Genomic DNA, 16,734 nt, shown 5'->3' with positions numbered 1-16,734 from the left:
TTTTAAACCGTTTCAAATTTACTTGTTTTAAACCGATTCAAATTTACTTGTTTTAAACCGTTTCAAATTTACTTGTTTTAAACCGTTTCAAATTTACTTGTTTTAAACCGTTTCAAATTTACTTGTTTTAAACCGATTCAAATTTACTTGTTTTAAACCGTTTCAAATTTACTTGTTTTAAACCGATTCAAATTTACTTGTTTTAAACCGTTTCAAATTTACTTGTTTTAAACCGTTTCAAATTTACTTGTTTTAAACCGATTCAAATTTACTTGTTTTAAACCGTTTCAAATTTACTTGTTTTAAACCGTTTCAAATTTACTTGTTTTAAACCGTTTCAAATTTACTTGTTTTAAACCGTTTCAAATTTACTTGTTTTAAACCGATTCAAATTTACTTGTTTTAAACCGTTTCAAATTTACTTGTTTTAAACCGTTTCAAATTTACTTGTTTTAAACCGTTTCAAATTTACTTGTTTTAAACCGTTTCAAATTTATTTGTTTTAAACCGTTTCAAATTTACTTGTTTTAAACCGTTTCAAATTTACTTGTTTTAAACCGTTTCAAATTTACTTGTTTTAAACCGTTTCAAATTTACTTGTTTTAAACCGTTTCAAATTTACTTGTTTTAAACCATTTCAAATTTACTTGTTTTAAACCGTTTCAAATTTACTTGTTTTAAACCGTTTCAAATTTACTGGTTTTAAAGCGTTTCAAACTTACTTGTTTTAAACCGTTCCAAATTTACTTGTTTTAAACCGTTTCAAATTTACTTGTTTTAAACCGTTTCAAATTTACTTGTTTTAAACCGTTTCAAATTTACTTGTTTTAAACCGTTTCAAATTTACTTGTTTTAAACCGTTTCAAATTTACTTGTTTTAAACCATTTCAAACTTACTTGTTTTAAACCGTTTCAAATTTACTTGTTTTAAACCGTTTCAAATTTACTTGTTTTAAACCGTTTCAAATTTACTTGTTTTAAAACGTTTCAAATTTACTTGTTTTAAACCGTTTCAAATTTACTTGATCTAAACCGTTTCAAATTTACTTGTTTTAAACCTTTTCAAATTTACTTGTTTTAAACCGATTCAAATTTACTTGTTTTAAACCGTTTCAAATTTACTTGTTTTAAACCGTTTCAAATTTACTTGTTTTAAACCGTTTCAAATTTACTTGTTTTAAACCGTTTCAAATTTACTTGTTTTAAACTGATTCAAATTTACTTGTTTTAAACCGTTTCAAATTTACTTGTTTTAAACCGTTTCAAATTTACTTGTTTTAAACCGTTTCAAATTTACTTGTTTTAAACCGATTCAAATTTACTTGTTTTAAACCGTTTCAAATTTACTTGTTTTAAACCGATTCAAATTTACTTGTTTTAAACCGTTTCAAATTTACTTGTTTTAGACCGTTTCAAATTTACTTGTTTTAAACCGATTCAAATTTACTTGTTTTAAACCGTTTCAAATTTACTTGTTTTAAACCGTTTCAAATTTACTTGTTTTAAACCGTTTCAAATTTACTTGTTTTAAACCGTTTCAAATTTACTTGTTTTAAACCGATTCAAATATACTTGTTTTAAACCGTTTCAAATTTACTTGTTTTAAACCGTTTCAAATTTACTTGTTTTAAACCGTTTCAAATTTACTTGTTTTAAACCGTTTCAAATTTACTTGTTTTAAACCGTTTCAAATTTACTTGTTTTAAACCGTTTCAAATTTACTTGTTTTAAACCGATTCAAATTTACTTGTTTTAAACCGTTTCAAATTTACCTGTTTTAAACCGTTTCAAATTTACTTGTTTTAAACCATTTCAAATTTACTTGTTTTAAACCGTTTCAAATTTACTTGTTTTAAACCGTTTCAAATTTACTTGTTTTAAACCGTTTCAAATTTACTTGTTTTAAACCGTTTCAAATTTACTTGTTTTAAACCGTTTCAAATTTACTTGTTTTAAACCGATTCAAATTTACTTGTTTTAAACCGTTTCAAATTTACTTGTTTTAAACCGTTTCAAATTTACTTGTTTTAAACCGTTTCAAATTTACTTGTTTTAAACCGTTTCAAATTTACTTGTTTTAAACCGATTCAAATTTACTTGTTTTAAACCGTTTCAAATTTACTTGTTTTAAACCGTTTCAAATTTACTTGTTTTAAACCGTTTCAAATTTACTTGTTTTAAACCGATTCAAATTTACTTGTTTTAAACCGTTTCAAATTTACTTGTTTTAAACCGATTCAAATTTACTTGTTTTAAACCGTTTCAAATTTACTTGTTTTAAACCGTTTCAAATTTACTTGTTTTAAACCGATTCAAATTTACTTGTTTTAAACCGTTTCAAATTTACTTGTTTTAAACCGTTTCAAATTTACTTGTTTTAAACCGTTTCAAATTTACTTGTTTTAAACCGTTTCAAATTTACTTGTTTTAAACCGATTCAAATTTACTTGTTTTAAACCGTTTCAAATTTACTTGTTTTAAACCGTGTCAAATTTACTTGTTTTAAACCGTTTCAAATTTACTTGTTTTAAACCGTTTCAAATTTACTTGTTTTAAACCGTTTCAAATTTACTTGTTTTAAACCGTTTCAAATTTACTTGTTTTAAACCGATTCAAATTTACTTGTTTTAAACCGTTTCAAATTTACTTGTTTTAAACCGTTTCAAATTTACTTGTTTTAAACCGTTTCAAATTTACTTGTTTTAAACCGTTTCAATTTTTAAACCGTCTCAATTTTCATTTAATTATTTTGTATTATTTGTGTCTGTTTGTAAAAATAGTTTTTTGCATACCTAATGACAAACTACATTGCGTTATACAGATTAAAGTGTAAAAGCTTTTGACTGTTTGTTTCATCACTGACATTTCAAGAAATTCTGTTTCTCTTCTTGGAGAAAAAAGTGGCGTTTTCACTTTCGATACATCTGGACATTTTTACTTGTAAATAAAATGAATTGAGCAGCTCAATCATTTCAGCTGTTTCTAACGAGTTCTCATAAACAGGAACATGAAATTTTCATGCCCCACTTTCATGCTATTGGCTGGTTTGCAAATTTTTTTGGCGTTTTTTTTTTTCACTTTCAAAATATCTGAATTTCGTTTTGTCAATATGAGAAACCGAGCAATTCAATCTAGTCGATTTTATCCAGCAAGTTATTGTGTCTATAAACGAGAAAATGAAGATTTTGAACCGTTTAGAAAGTTATTGATTCACAAATTTTAGCACAAGTCGAAGAAGCCCGAGTAGACATGCACAGAGGAGAGAATTGACAAGTACAAGTGCTGAGGGTGTTTTCCTATTAACACTTCTGAATTTTTCAGTTTCTAACAATCCGGTCTACTGACGTAGTTTCTTCTCCGTTTGATAGACTTCACCGGATTTGGCACCAGAAATCGTCCAATAACAAAAATTTGCGTAGCATGTACAAGCTATAACTTTCAGACATAACTTTCTGGGGGAAGTTTATTACCTGAAGAGGATAGCCAGTGAGCACTACTCGTCGTTTTGTTTTGATGGCTTTGAGTGACTTGGCAATGGCAGAGTCACAATTCTTGATACGATGCCCTTCATCCGCAATCACCAACTGAGGACCATCTTCTCCCACTAACTGAGAATGTAATTTTAGTATCATTTCTTGGTTCTGTTCATCTTCCTTCGCCTCCTCGTCTTTCGTTCTCATTCCCTTTCTTTCACCTCCGCTTTTCACACCACAACGCGACTTCAAGGCGCTAAAAAAGTAATTATTATACTAGCTATACAGCTCCATCCTTTAGTACTCTGAGTTTTCAAACCAATATACAAGAAGGTCTATCTTAAAAGGTGTAAAAACCGAGAATAAAATGCTAGAGCAAAAACTTTCTGTAACCAAAAACTTTCTGAACTCACAGAGTGCACCAATTTTGCGTAACATTTGGAAAAAGGATTACGAGCACATCAATAACAACTAAACATAGCTGGATTTTTGCCAGAAAATAGCCACGAAAACGTCGTACTTTTGCAGTCTCGAACAGATAATTAAAATAGATCGAAGAAGAAATTTTTCGTGTTTCTAATAATTGTATAGATGTTAAACTTTGATTAGTTACCCGGATGCTCAAAAAACCTTCAATTAGAGTGACACACACAAAAGACACTCTATTAGTGAGGAAGTCAATTTTGAGCGTGAGGTAGGTCAAGTATGACCAAAAAATTAATCACGTGAATGAAGAAAAACTTCGCTCCAGTAAGAGTGAAAAATGAAATCACGCCCGCAATTCAATCGCAATTGCATGATATAATCAACAAAAAGCAGATGACTTCATATGGTCTAACAAGAATCTTGACAACCAAACAATGAGGCTCGGTAATGTGCGTTTGCATACAAAGTTCCGACCCCGCTTATCGACATTTTTGGCATGTCTACTAAATGAGAAACAGATAGAAAATCCCCAAAAAATCAAAATTTTTCGAAAAAAAATGTGTATGAACAAAAAGATAGCCTCCAACGCAAATAACGAGGAGTAAAAAAAGCCGATTAGATTGATGAGATCAGCCGTTATTAAGAAAGTAGGTCGACAGGTCAAAATAGCGTCAGATAAAAGTGAAACAAAACAAAATAACTTGTATTTCACTAGAAAAGATATAGGACCACTCCAAAATAAGGCTCAGTAACAATTAGACAAAAAGAACAAAGAACAGCAAAGTTGAAAAATTGGCTTATACTTCTAAAAACAATTAATTTCAACGTAATGAAAACCATTAGATAGCAATTGAAAACATCCAACGTTTATTATCACTAATGCCTCCATAGGAGGGCATTAAGAACTGTCATAATTAAATTTATTAGGCGGTTAAAAAAAAACAAATACGGACAACGAACAAATATTCAATTAATACTTGCGAGAAAACGCTGTCGAAGTCGCAAAGCCATATTTTGCCCCTCAATTATTTTCAAAGTCATGAAACTCATTAGCTACAAAATGAAATAATTAGATATGTTCATTTATTCGTCCAAAAGAAGCGCTTGAGACCTGTAAATATTCAGAATCTGCCTTAAGTCTACAAAAAGAACGTCAAATATAGAGAAATCCAAAATTAGTTTACTTCTTTTTTTGCAAAAAAACCGTGTTGAAGCCAATAAATTCCTAACGAAATCCTTAAGCACGTTAGATTTTGTACACTTTCACCAACCCTCGACAACAATGTCACATGTGACATGTAAATAACCAGAGTAGGTAACAAATAGACAAAGAACAAAAATACGAATTTAAAGTTTTTTTATTTTTGAAAACAATTGTTTTCAAAGTCATGAAGGCCATCAGCTATCTACTCAGACCATAAAATAGGCGTATTCCTCCATAAACAACCGATGAGACCTGTCCTTATTCAGGAAATTCCATATGAATAAAAATACAAAGTAAAAACGACAGTTAAAGACATGCAGAAAAAATCAATTAAATTCATCAAGAAAGGATTGTCGAAGCCGTTAAAACCATAATCTATGCCTTTAAAGACTTTTATATGTTTCATTGTGCCTTATCTTGAACGAAATAATGTGATATGTGACCTGTCAATAATGTCATGTTGACAAAACGAGAAAACGTGAAAATTGGACCAAAAACTAAAAATAAAAAAATTTGTGGAATTAGTATTATTAAATCCAGAAGCTTAAATTTTATTTCAGTAGAAAGAAGAGGAATAAGAAACATTCTTTCTCCACTGACATCAAGCTAAAAATTGGCCAAATTAGGAGAAAAATAGTGGAAAAGTTCAATAAGCCATAGTTTTAAAAATCAAACTTTTTTAAAAGTCGAAACGACCATAATAATTCGAGTGAAAAAAACAGATACGTTAGTTTGGAACTCCTTAGAAAAACAATTGGACCTATCAACAACTAGCTTTTATTTGAATTGTTCCGTTGATTTGAATTGATTTAAATATCATAAAAAATCGATTTTTTTTTAAAAAGACCGACTGATTAAAATCCGAATTATTTTTAGATTGTAACAGTCCATGATTGGACCCAAACCAGCCTTGCTATTGCTGTTCGTCCAATAAGAACACTCAATTGTTTAGAATGTTATAGATGAACATAATTGGTTAGTTAAAGATGAAAAATAAATGCTGCGTTTTTGATAGTCATAAAGTTATAAAAAAACAGCAAAATTCTGATCCCAGACTACTCACAATGGAAGTAGAAGTAGGACTAGCTCTCTTTGTAGCTTACAAAGGTTGGGTTAGTTGTTTTGGCTGTTTACTTCGGCAAATTTAATCAAAGTGGACTAAAGAGGCTTATTTCGGACAATTTTTGATGAAAAAGGCTCAATTTTGAAATACTTAGCTAAAATTTTAGCCGAAAAAAAAATTAAAAATCAACATCTTTTTTATCTCTAAAGATAAAATCAACAGTACTATTGTTTACAATTCACACATTTTAGCAAAATTGACAAAATTTTAGGCAAAAATTCCGGAAAATGTGAATAAAAATAACGCAAATCGGTCTAAAATTTACAAAAATTAGGCCACGATGATAACTCACTCTAGAAAACGAAATTGAGAAAACCGCTTTAATTCCATATTCTACGCTGGACGGGCTTTTTAATGATACCACTCACAACTCTCTGCGCTGAATATATCGATCAGTCAAAACTGACAACAAAAAATCCCATTTGAGTATATAGTTCCTCCCCCTCAAGAGAGGTCGGAACAATAAAAAAACATAGCAGGACAATTCAAAAACTAGAATTAAAAATGACAAGGAATGGCTCGGAAAAACATCGATTAACAAGATGGAAAATAAAAGTGTAAAAATTGAAGTCAAATTGCCGCATGTGAACAAAACACCACTGCAAATTGTTGTAAAAATAGAGTGTGAGAAAAATCAAGCCGCAAAATAGCTCGCTTTTGCATTCCACAACTCGTTTCGGCGAGACCAAAATTAAAAAATCATAAAATTGTTAGCATATATTTTAAAAACAAGAGCGCCCCATCAAAAAAGCCATCAAAAAAGCTATTGCTTTGCGGCTAATAAAATCGTGAACTACAAATCAAAGAAAACTGCATCAAAGAGACATGTAGGAACGTTCAAAGACAAACGAATTGACCAGAGTACCTGAAAACAATTCAACCAAAATGGGCTCCAAACAAATTGAAGACATCTTGAAAAAATCCCCGGGTCCATGAAAAAACAACTCCTTGCACTTTAGATAGGTTGTGAGAGAATATCATAGATTTAAATAATCTCGTTCAAATTGAACAACAGGTTTTACCCTCGCATTTCGGCTCAGCTATCAGAAGCTTTACACTTATTGCAAATCACCATCTAGATGCAATTGATGGAAGAATTTAAATAAACAGTGCCTCATGACCAACGCTATTAGTCGTAACAATAGGATCTCTCACATTTGTAGCTTCATTTTACGTATGTAGCTCTTACACATGTAGCTTCATTTTTGTCGCTTCATTCAGCATTTTTATCTTCAAAATTCAACAAGATTGAAAAATAATGCAGCTGAAACTTTTCAGATGATCCGCACTTTCCTCGGCATTCTCCACAAAAGTAAACGCTGTTCAAAAAATGATGCACTCTAATGATGCATCGAAAGAAGCCTGCTACAATCAACGAGGTGAGCTTAAAAACGTAACCGACTAACGTCGGGTGAATTGCTCTCAAACGACCGGCGAGCGGTCGACTTCGTCAGTACCGAGCCACTGTTTAGTGAGGTTAGCTCTAGCTTGATTGAAGGGGCCTGAGATTAGGGTAATAGGCGATGACATCACGCCACATAACAGCCGCTGAAGTGCGGCATCAACAAAAGAATTAAGGAGAGAGAGAGAGAGAGAGAGAGAGAGAGAGAGAGAGAGAGAGAGAGAGAGAGAGAGAGAGAGAGCTTAAACATGAGCGAGAAGGAGAAGGAAAGAAACGCCAGCCAACACAGAGAGAGCGAGAGAGAGAGAGAGAGAGAGAGAGAGAGAGAGGTAGGAATTTCTTCCATGATGAGATTCGACTATACATTTTCAAGTTTTCTAAACTTATTGGTAACTAAATCATATAGAAAAAACTGAAAGTGCAAAATTCAAAAGAAAAGTTTCCACATTTCGCAGTAAAAAAAAACGTTCAAAAACATTTTTGGTCTCTAGATTTTTGTCATCTAACCCATCTGCAAGACTTAAAAAGCTTCGTTGGCCAGTAATGATCGTTAAACTCAGAAAAGGACAAAAAAAATCAAAAATTTTAAAAACAATTGCAAATTTTTTAAAAAATCTTCCTAAAATTCGTGATATTAATATCTTCAGAACACCAATCCATTCCCTCAAGAGACCACTAGTATGCCTATTTCATGCCTTAAACAGTTTCACTGGCTCATAAAGATCCAATCACTTGGAACATGATAAAAATTTTTCAAAAATTTTCCAAACTAAAATTTATCAAAAAATTTCTAAAACTCGAGTCATTAAAATAATGATAACCATTCCATTAACTCTAGAAAATAAACAGCAGCTGAGAATCAAACCTCGAAGGAGGCTTCTTGGCTCTTGAGGCTGGGAAAACCTTAAAATATAACAAACAATTTCAAAAAAACATGAATATCGCCAAAAATTTTTCCAAAAAATGCTCAAACTCGTTATATGTTAAAATCTTAAACATAGCCGGCATATTGCCGGAATACCTGCGAAAGAATAGACCTGCGTGCCATATAATCGAGATAGAAACAGATACTGATCTAAATTGAAAAAAAAATCGACGCCGCTCAAAAAAAAAACTAGGTAAAAACATTCAGCGATAAATTAATAAAGCTTGTTAAATTTCATTCCGCAGAAGCCTCTTATTAGGGACCTTATCTGCACAAATGAGTTCCTTTCACCTTAAACAAATTCAAATTAAACTTAAGTTTTAAAGTGCAAAAGTCATTTTAATGAGTGCGGTAAGTCACGTATGATCAAAATCTAATCACGCAAATAACCTAAAAATTTTTGCAAAAGCGAGTGAAAAATGACGACACGCGCGCAAATGCCGTTAGTGAGAGGAAGAAGTCATTCAGAAAAATTGACTATTTCAGCTTTGCTGTGTGAACAAATGTAAAACGAAAAAAGAGCGTCAGACGAAAAAAAAACCAAGAGCACCGCAATATAGCTTCGCTCAGCTTACAGCTTCGCAGCTATAAAAAATCCATTGCATCTAAAAACTACACAATAACTTGTTATCAAACTCTACAGGAGATTCCTTGGCTCTTGAGGCTAGATAAACCTATAAAACGACCAAAATTTTTCAAAAAACTTGATAAAATTTTTTTATAAAAACTACACAATAATTGTTATCAAACTCTACAGGAGGTTCCTTGGCTTTGAGGCTATGTAAACCTATAAAATCACAAAAATTGTCAAAAAACTTGAATAAAAAAGTTTTATGAAAACAAATTGATAAAATTTGTGATATTAAAAAAACGAAAACCATTCCATTACCACTAAAAACAATGCAGCCACATATTATCAAATCCCTAAGCAGGTTTTCTGAACCCTGAGGCCGGAAAATCTTGAATAATGACAATAAATGGTTAAAAAACTTCTTTAAAAAATGCTATTTTTTTCAGATGTGATGTTAAAATCTTGAAAAAAACTCCATTACGTCTAGAAGCTATACAGTAACCTATCATCAAACCCTAGAGGAGGCTCCTTGGCTTTTGAGGCCGGATAAACCTAAAAACCGACAAAAATTTTCAAAAACTTTAAAAATTTTTAAAAATTGCAAAAATTCGCGAAGCTGAATGTTGAAACCATTCTATTACCACTAGAAGCTGCGCAGTAACCTATTATCAAACCATAGAGTGGGTTTCTTGACCTCTAGGGTTGATAAAACTCAAAAATTTGACAAAAGTTTTACAAAAATGACAAAAATTTTCAAAAAGCTTGAAAAAAAATTGTGAAAATTTGTATAAATTTGCGTGTTTTTAGCGAGCGATTGTTCGTCAGTAGCTAGGCATGGAGGGGTGCTGATGGGAGTGGCAACAGCGCGGTGGGGGGTGGGGCAATAGTTGTGGGTCAACAGTTGGGGGTTGGGGGTCTTCAACCTCTAAGAACCGCTCTTCACACCATAATTATAAGTCTCCAAAACAGTTTGAGCTGAAAGGCTCTAAGAGCACATAACGCCCGCTGGGCGCTACCTGTTTATCCCGTTTTTGAGGACGAAAAGTCAAAAGCGTCAGACGAAAAATCGGTCAAGCGAAAAATTGCATAAATTACCGACAGGACTAATAAAATTGCTACAATTAAAAACAAGAAATATAATGCATAACTTAACCAAAAAAGGTCGGATGAATTGTTCTCAACTCGACTGGCTTCGGTAGAAGCCAGATGGGGCTTAGGGATGCCGGGGGGAGCAGAATGGCGAGGGTCAAGCGATGGGGGAGGGGTAGAGTTATGGGAGAGCTGGACGATAGGGGGATCTACATAGCCGGTAGAATACCGGAAACAACTCCAATCGTCGTGCTAAATAATCTCTACCCTAACTTGGAAAAAATCAGAATATCGAAAAAAACAGATAAAATAGTAGACCAATGTAACATAAAACGCGTTAAAATTTTTTCAGTTCAGGGGTGTGGGTAGGTGGTGGTGGGGGGTGTAGGCAGGTGGGGTGGGGCGTAGGTACGTTGCGGGGGGGGGGGTAGGTAGGTACGTGGAGGGAGGGGTAGGTAGGTACGAGGCGGGGGGTAGGAACGTTGGGGTGGGGGGTAGGTACGTTACGTTGGGGGGGGGGGTAGTTTTTTTTTTTTGGGGGGGGGGGGGGTAGGTAGTTAAATGGGTTCAAATTTTCTCAAATTGACCTCTTCACCTTGAATTACAGACTATTACCAATTGCTATACATTACAAACTAAGCTATTGTTAAAGTTCAATGTTCGAAAACAGAAGTCAACAATCAAAAGCGGAGGCAAAAGCTCGAATAGAAAGAAGTCAAAATTCAAACTAATAGAAAGAAGTCACTCGAATAGAAAGAAGTCATGAACAAACTTGCTTTCTGCTAAAAAAAAACCTGTAGAATCTCAATACTCCTCTTCGAGTCGTAAAAAGACCGACAGGACTAATATAATTGCTACAAACTTCGTTTGAGAGCAATTAAAAAAACACCAGGCATCCCTTCTCATCCGTAGGGCCAAAACTCAGTGAAAAGCGAGAAATCGATAAAGTAAAAGCGGTTTATATAGGCTATTTATTCAGATGTCAACGTTAACTTAGCCTAACTTAAGTTTTCGATACTTCGGTAAACTTAACTGCCCCAAGAAATACGTGTTAAACTTCCACGTGAATTCTTTTTTACCGTTGACTGAGAGAAGAGTTGACACAACACGAACTTTTATACACTGGGATATTTGAGGATATTTTCAAATCACGCGTTTTCAAATCTGACAGTACGGATGAAAGAGTAGAGTACCTGGGCGATAATCGTGATAGAAGCCGGAACATTTCATAGCCCAGGAGTAGGACTCCCCCTTGCGAGTGCCACTTATCGACAACCTCCACTCTGTCTCGGTTGTTCTTACAGTCATCGCTGATCTTGAACACCCGGAAATTACTCTCTTCTTTCTCATTCACATGGGCAACCCCGTTACCCCTCTCATCATTATTATTTTCCACTTGAACAGTATTACTGCTGATAACATTCTTGTCCATGTTGTATTTTGAAGCATCATTGACAGTTCCGTTCGTATTTAGGGTTTCTAGGAAACATTCCACTATTTTCTCAGCAGGGTCCTCAATTGTCGGAGGTTCGCATGACTTCGGCCTGATTTCTTCAAAACTTGGTAGGAGATCAACATCGTCGTTAACAACTGGCTCTTCTAGGTTCTCTAAATCAGGTTCAAATCCAGCAACACCAGAAGAGCCACCAGCGTGACTAGGAATCGACGGCGAGCTGACACCACTTGATCGTTCCTTACTGTCATCGGAATCTGAATTTTGATAAAGCATGTTAAGTTGTTCGTGAATATTGGAATCATATTGGGAAGAGATGATAGGAACATCAAAAAGCATGTCTTGCCATTCATTGCACATTTGAGACAGTCGGTATATGTTCACGTCGTTTAATTCTGGAGGAGTGAAAGCAACGAAGTTTGCGATTTCTTGGTACCTTTTCAAATAATACTCGCGGTCATTGGCTCCTGACTTTGTCATTTTTTCTCGCTCTTTAGCAGCCATGTCCTGTCTGTGGGCATTCAGATCAAAAACGTCACATGACGCCCAATGTAAGAATTCATTGGCCCAATTCTAAAATGAAAAAAAAAAACAGTTGAATCATAATCCAGCGACTAAAAAATCATACTCGGCTACTAACTTTAGATTTGACTTTTATTTTCAAGTTCTCGCATTATGTTCAGTTCATAGAGCAAATAACAAGAACATAGTTTTTCCGATCGCTTACATTTGCCACAGGTCAGACAATATTATGGAAAATTTAATTATTTCCAGGGTTTAATGTTCAGCTTGTCACATTTCATACGATAAAAGTTAAATTTCAAGGCTTGATAAATTATGGCAAAAGATTCACTGATAAAATCTACCATTAATCGAGCGAGACCGCGTAGCGGTTCGAAATATAAGTCAGAATTTTGTAGTGATTTTCGTAAAGTTGCGTAATCTAGTTCGCTACACGAACTAGCAAGTTTGAAATCCGGCACCGTGTAAAGGAAAAATCTTGAACTGCAGAGATCTGGCATTTCAAAACTTCATTATGACCTCAGCAAAATGTGAGTGATACATTCCTGGGCAAAAACCTTTTGAGATACAGAAATATTGTGATCACTTAAAAACATTCTTGTTTACCTGGACAGTATTGATGGGCACGATGATCAGAATGCGCTGGCATATTTTATACTCCAACAGCAGCTGAGAGAATGCAACAACCTGTAGAGTTTTGCCCAGACCCATCGAGTGACCCAATATGCATCCGAATCCCGCTGTCTTTCTGAACCTTAAAAAGAACACCTCCGTTTAATCAATAATACATGCAAAGACCTTGACTCGAGCTTAACGTGACATAAAAGAGGAACATTGAGAAAAATACAATTTTTTGATTTTTCTGTTTGTGCCTGTCCCCACCCCACCCCACCCCACCCCACCCCACCCCCCCCCCCCCCAGTACGTCCTACAGCCCCAGTTACAGAGCATATGTCATTACATAGTAAATCATTACCTAGAAATATGGCATGTGCATTTGGGTGGTGCAAATAATATGCACCCATTATGCGGGGGGGGGGGGGGGGGGGCACAGACGAAAACGATCCCAACTTTTATTGGGAACACGTGGGTTACAACTTTTTCATTGCAATTCATGTGTATCGTTGAATTTCCTTAAAGTAATTAGTAATAAGAAGACCGCACCTTGACATGTTTTCGACAATGTTTGAGTAGAGAAAGCGAATCCCTTGAATCTGATGCGGCTTGACACTTTTAGATATCTTTGGAGAGAGGAAAACGTCCGGATCGTCGCTAGGATGTGCAATATTGATAAGAACTTGAAGACTTGAAACAGATGGTACAGATTCATCGCCAGCTAAATAGCCATTCGATATCCCGGTCGCCTCATCTTCCTCGTACTCTGCGTCTGTTTCCCCTTCGAAGTCTTCCTGCTGGTTCTGAAATGTATCTACTTCGAATTGTTGGCCTGTTTTTGATCCCAATGGGTCATACACGCACACAATGTCTTCACCCTCTTCCTCGACGTCCGCTTCCAGCCCGTCAGAGAGGTCAAGGTCGCCAACCTCCACACCTAATCAAGTATTTCACTACAGCCTGTAGATACACCAAAAAGGTAAAAACATACCCGGCAGATTGCCGGAAAATAGCCGCCGTTGATTCCAATAAGCATGATTGGGATTGAACGAACAGAATATATTGAAAAAAAAAAGATTTTTGTACAAAAATATTTTTTAAGTCCGATTTATTTTGATGGCATTTCGTAGTTGAACATACTTCTGTTTCTTAGAGAGAGGCTACAGGGGCTACTATCAACACCAATAAGCATTAGAGGTGGTAACTAAGACTTATAGGAACGACATTCAAATAGCGGGCATCTAAAATTGGGCTTTATGGGTTTATCCCGTTTCCATTTCTGACTTCAATTTTTTATACCGACTCTGTTCATTTTGAATTGCTTTGCTTAGCAACTGATGTTCAAATTCACTTTTAGAAGAATGAGAGAAGAGAGAAACTAGCCTAGAGAAGTCAAAAAGATTTCACGCAAAATGTCGAAAAAGCGGCAAAATGGTAAAGCGAAAAAAAGTTTGACGAAGTAAAAAAACATAGCAGGACAGGTCCTGACGTACAATTCAAAGAATTTTCATTGACTAAAAAAACTAGACTTAAAACGGACTATGAATGGATTGGAAAAACCATTTAGAAAAAAATCCGATCCAAAAAATCGAAAAAACAGTAAAAATCAAAGTGAAATTGCCGCATGTGAACAAAAAACCATTAGCGAGAAAGCGAATTTTTGTTCAAACACCGTTTTCTCACTCTACTTTAAAATTAGAGCGAAAAAAATTCACGCCGCAAAACCACTCGCTTTTTCGCTCCATTTCCTGTTTCGGCGTGACCAAAATCACTACTCCAATTTGACTTCAAAAATCATGAAAATGTGTGAACAGATCTTAAAAAAAAGACAGCGCCCCAATACAATTCAAATTCTTTGAATTGTAAAAAAAAATACGAGCGCAATAATAGCCGGCTGAGAAGATGAGGGCGGCTATTAAATAGCCGGCTGAGAAGATGAGGGCGGCTATTAATAAATAAATCGGAAATGACTTGAGAACGTTTCCAGGTTCATTAAGGACTGCATATTCAGCATCTTAACGTTATTGCGGTAACAAAACAAAGAAAACAATTAGCCTTAGGAATCAGTTGCCGACTGAGTTCATCTGGGGGCGTTTCAAATTGACGACACCGGAATTGTGTATCAAATGGCGCGCGCTCTCACGTTCGGTTGTGATAGATTCGTATCAAGTGCCACGGGCCGCTGAGGCATGGCCAGATGCGGTAAAATATATAATTTTTCCTTCCTTCTTTCTCGTTTGTATTAGTCATTATGGACGATTCTACATTATGGATGAATGGTCAAAATTTCAATGATTAGGGAGGATTAACATTGAGAATGCATGCATTTGTACAGTTCAAACAAAATTCAGTGTCGTCCATTTGAAACGCTATCCTGTTGATCACCCCCCACTTCATCTATACAGGTATGCAGTTCCCACAACTGCACAGAACGGACCACTTTTCGAAATTACCTCAGTTTAGCTGAGTGGGTTTTCTCTGAGTTTTTTATCCGATTTAGCTAACTAACTTGTCCTTTCCCAACGACTCAGTTGATTAATTTTGAAGAGCAGGTACAGGCCAAAATGATCAAGATATCGTTGCAGTCATACGGATGATTTCAAAAAAGTAGCACTTGAATTACAACAGACATATGTTTCTTGGCGCTATGATGTAACGGATGCAGCTTGTTTTTGACTATTTTATAGATACAACTCGTCGCACCCAATTTTTTCTAACACTTCACGTTAAATTCTAAATGGCCTAAGATCGATCCTTATACCCCACTACCTACTCCAAAACGCTCTCAAACAAGAGGCTGGGGGTCAATTTTCCTATTTTAGCTGGGAAGGGAGTATAATGTCAAGAAGGGGATTAAAATGAAGTTGTAAGATCGGCTTAAAATCTGAGAACCAGCGTAATAGATCACGTACAAATCAATAAGCCAATACTGAAAAAAAATATTTTGAAAAGTCAATTGTAAGACGAAAAATTGATCAAGCGACAAATCACATTAAAAAATATAGCCAGGAGAATTATGGAAGCGACTCGAAGCATCGGCCCATCCAAAAAACAAAAACATCACTGAAGCCGGAACCATTATTGTTTATCTGAAAGATATTATTCATTGTCTCAACAGAAGTTAACTAAAAAAGATTGCTAAAAAATTAACAACTGACGAAACTAGAAAATTTTCAACTTTGACGTCATAAAGCACGCAAAAAGGAACATTTCTAATAACCATTCAGAATAATCATGAGAGCTAATAACCATAAACCATGCAAAATTGACAAACAGAAGTATATCTTAAGATAAAAACTCAATCCCAGTGAAAGCCTTAAATTTCAAATTTTGTATTATTCAAAACACATTTCGCAACATGAAAATAATCTAAAACTTTTCAGAGGAAAACAATTTTTTAAAACTCTCACGAAACAACGAAGTCAAAGATTCAGCACCCTGTAACTTACTTTGCGACTCAAAGATACATTGGGAAAACGAATAAACCGGGAGATAAATTCTTAGGAATTAAACTGAATTTAAAAAACGGAAACAAAACTTTATGAACTCAACTGAATTTTCGGTTTTGACGTCACGGCATTTATCCAAATACCGAGCAATTAGTTCTGTCAGTTGTTCATAGCCTTAATCTCAAATCTTTTCCATGAGAAATTAAATTCAGTACGGCTTAAAATCAAAATTTATAAGAAAAAATAGAAAGCAAACATTAAAAAAACTTAAAAGCGTCAAATCATTTATTAAAACCTAGCTCCATATTTCGCAGAAAAAAGTATCATTTCTTTCAATCAATTATAAATTTCTCATATCTCCTACAAGCTCAAAACCGCTCTATAAAATAAGTAACAGAACAAACAAAAATAAACTTGGAAAAGAAATCCAGGCAAAACGGCTAAGAACGGGAAAATTTAAAACTTTTGAAAAAAGCAGAAAT

The 16,734-nt window shown here is 34.6% G+C and overlaps 1 protein-coding gene across 1 annotated transcript in view; it reads right to left on the bottom strand.

Moving 5' to 3' along the window:
• LOC142341857 (helicase ARIP4-like) overlaps positions 1–16,734 on the bottom strand; it is a 56,732-nt gene that overhangs the window by 36,880 nt on the left and 3,118 nt on the right. Inside the window, exons 2-5 of the mRNA XM_075393124.1 lie at positions 13,353–13,740; positions 12,795–12,942; positions 11,407–12,239; positions 3,471–3,729 (exon numbers count right to left, since the gene is read on the bottom strand). Coding sequence (XP_075249239.1) covers positions 3,471–3,729; positions 11,407–12,239; positions 12,795–12,942; positions 13,353–13,740 — 1,628 coding nt within the window. The remainder of the gene's footprint in view (positions 1–3,470; positions 3,730–11,406; positions 12,240–12,794; positions 12,943–13,352; positions 13,741–16,734) is intronic.

This window comes from Convolutriloba macropyga, chromosome 6 (genome assembly GCF_964194025.1).
Source record: "Convolutriloba macropyga chromosome 6, txConMacr16.3, whole genome shotgun sequence".
NCBI classification, from domain to species: domain Eukaryota; kingdom Metazoa; phylum Xenacoelomorpha; order Acoela; family Convolutidae; genus Convolutriloba; species Convolutriloba macropyga.
The sequence above is the reverse complement of the archived record's forward strand: the minus strand, read 5'-3'. Positions and strand labels throughout refer to the sequence as shown.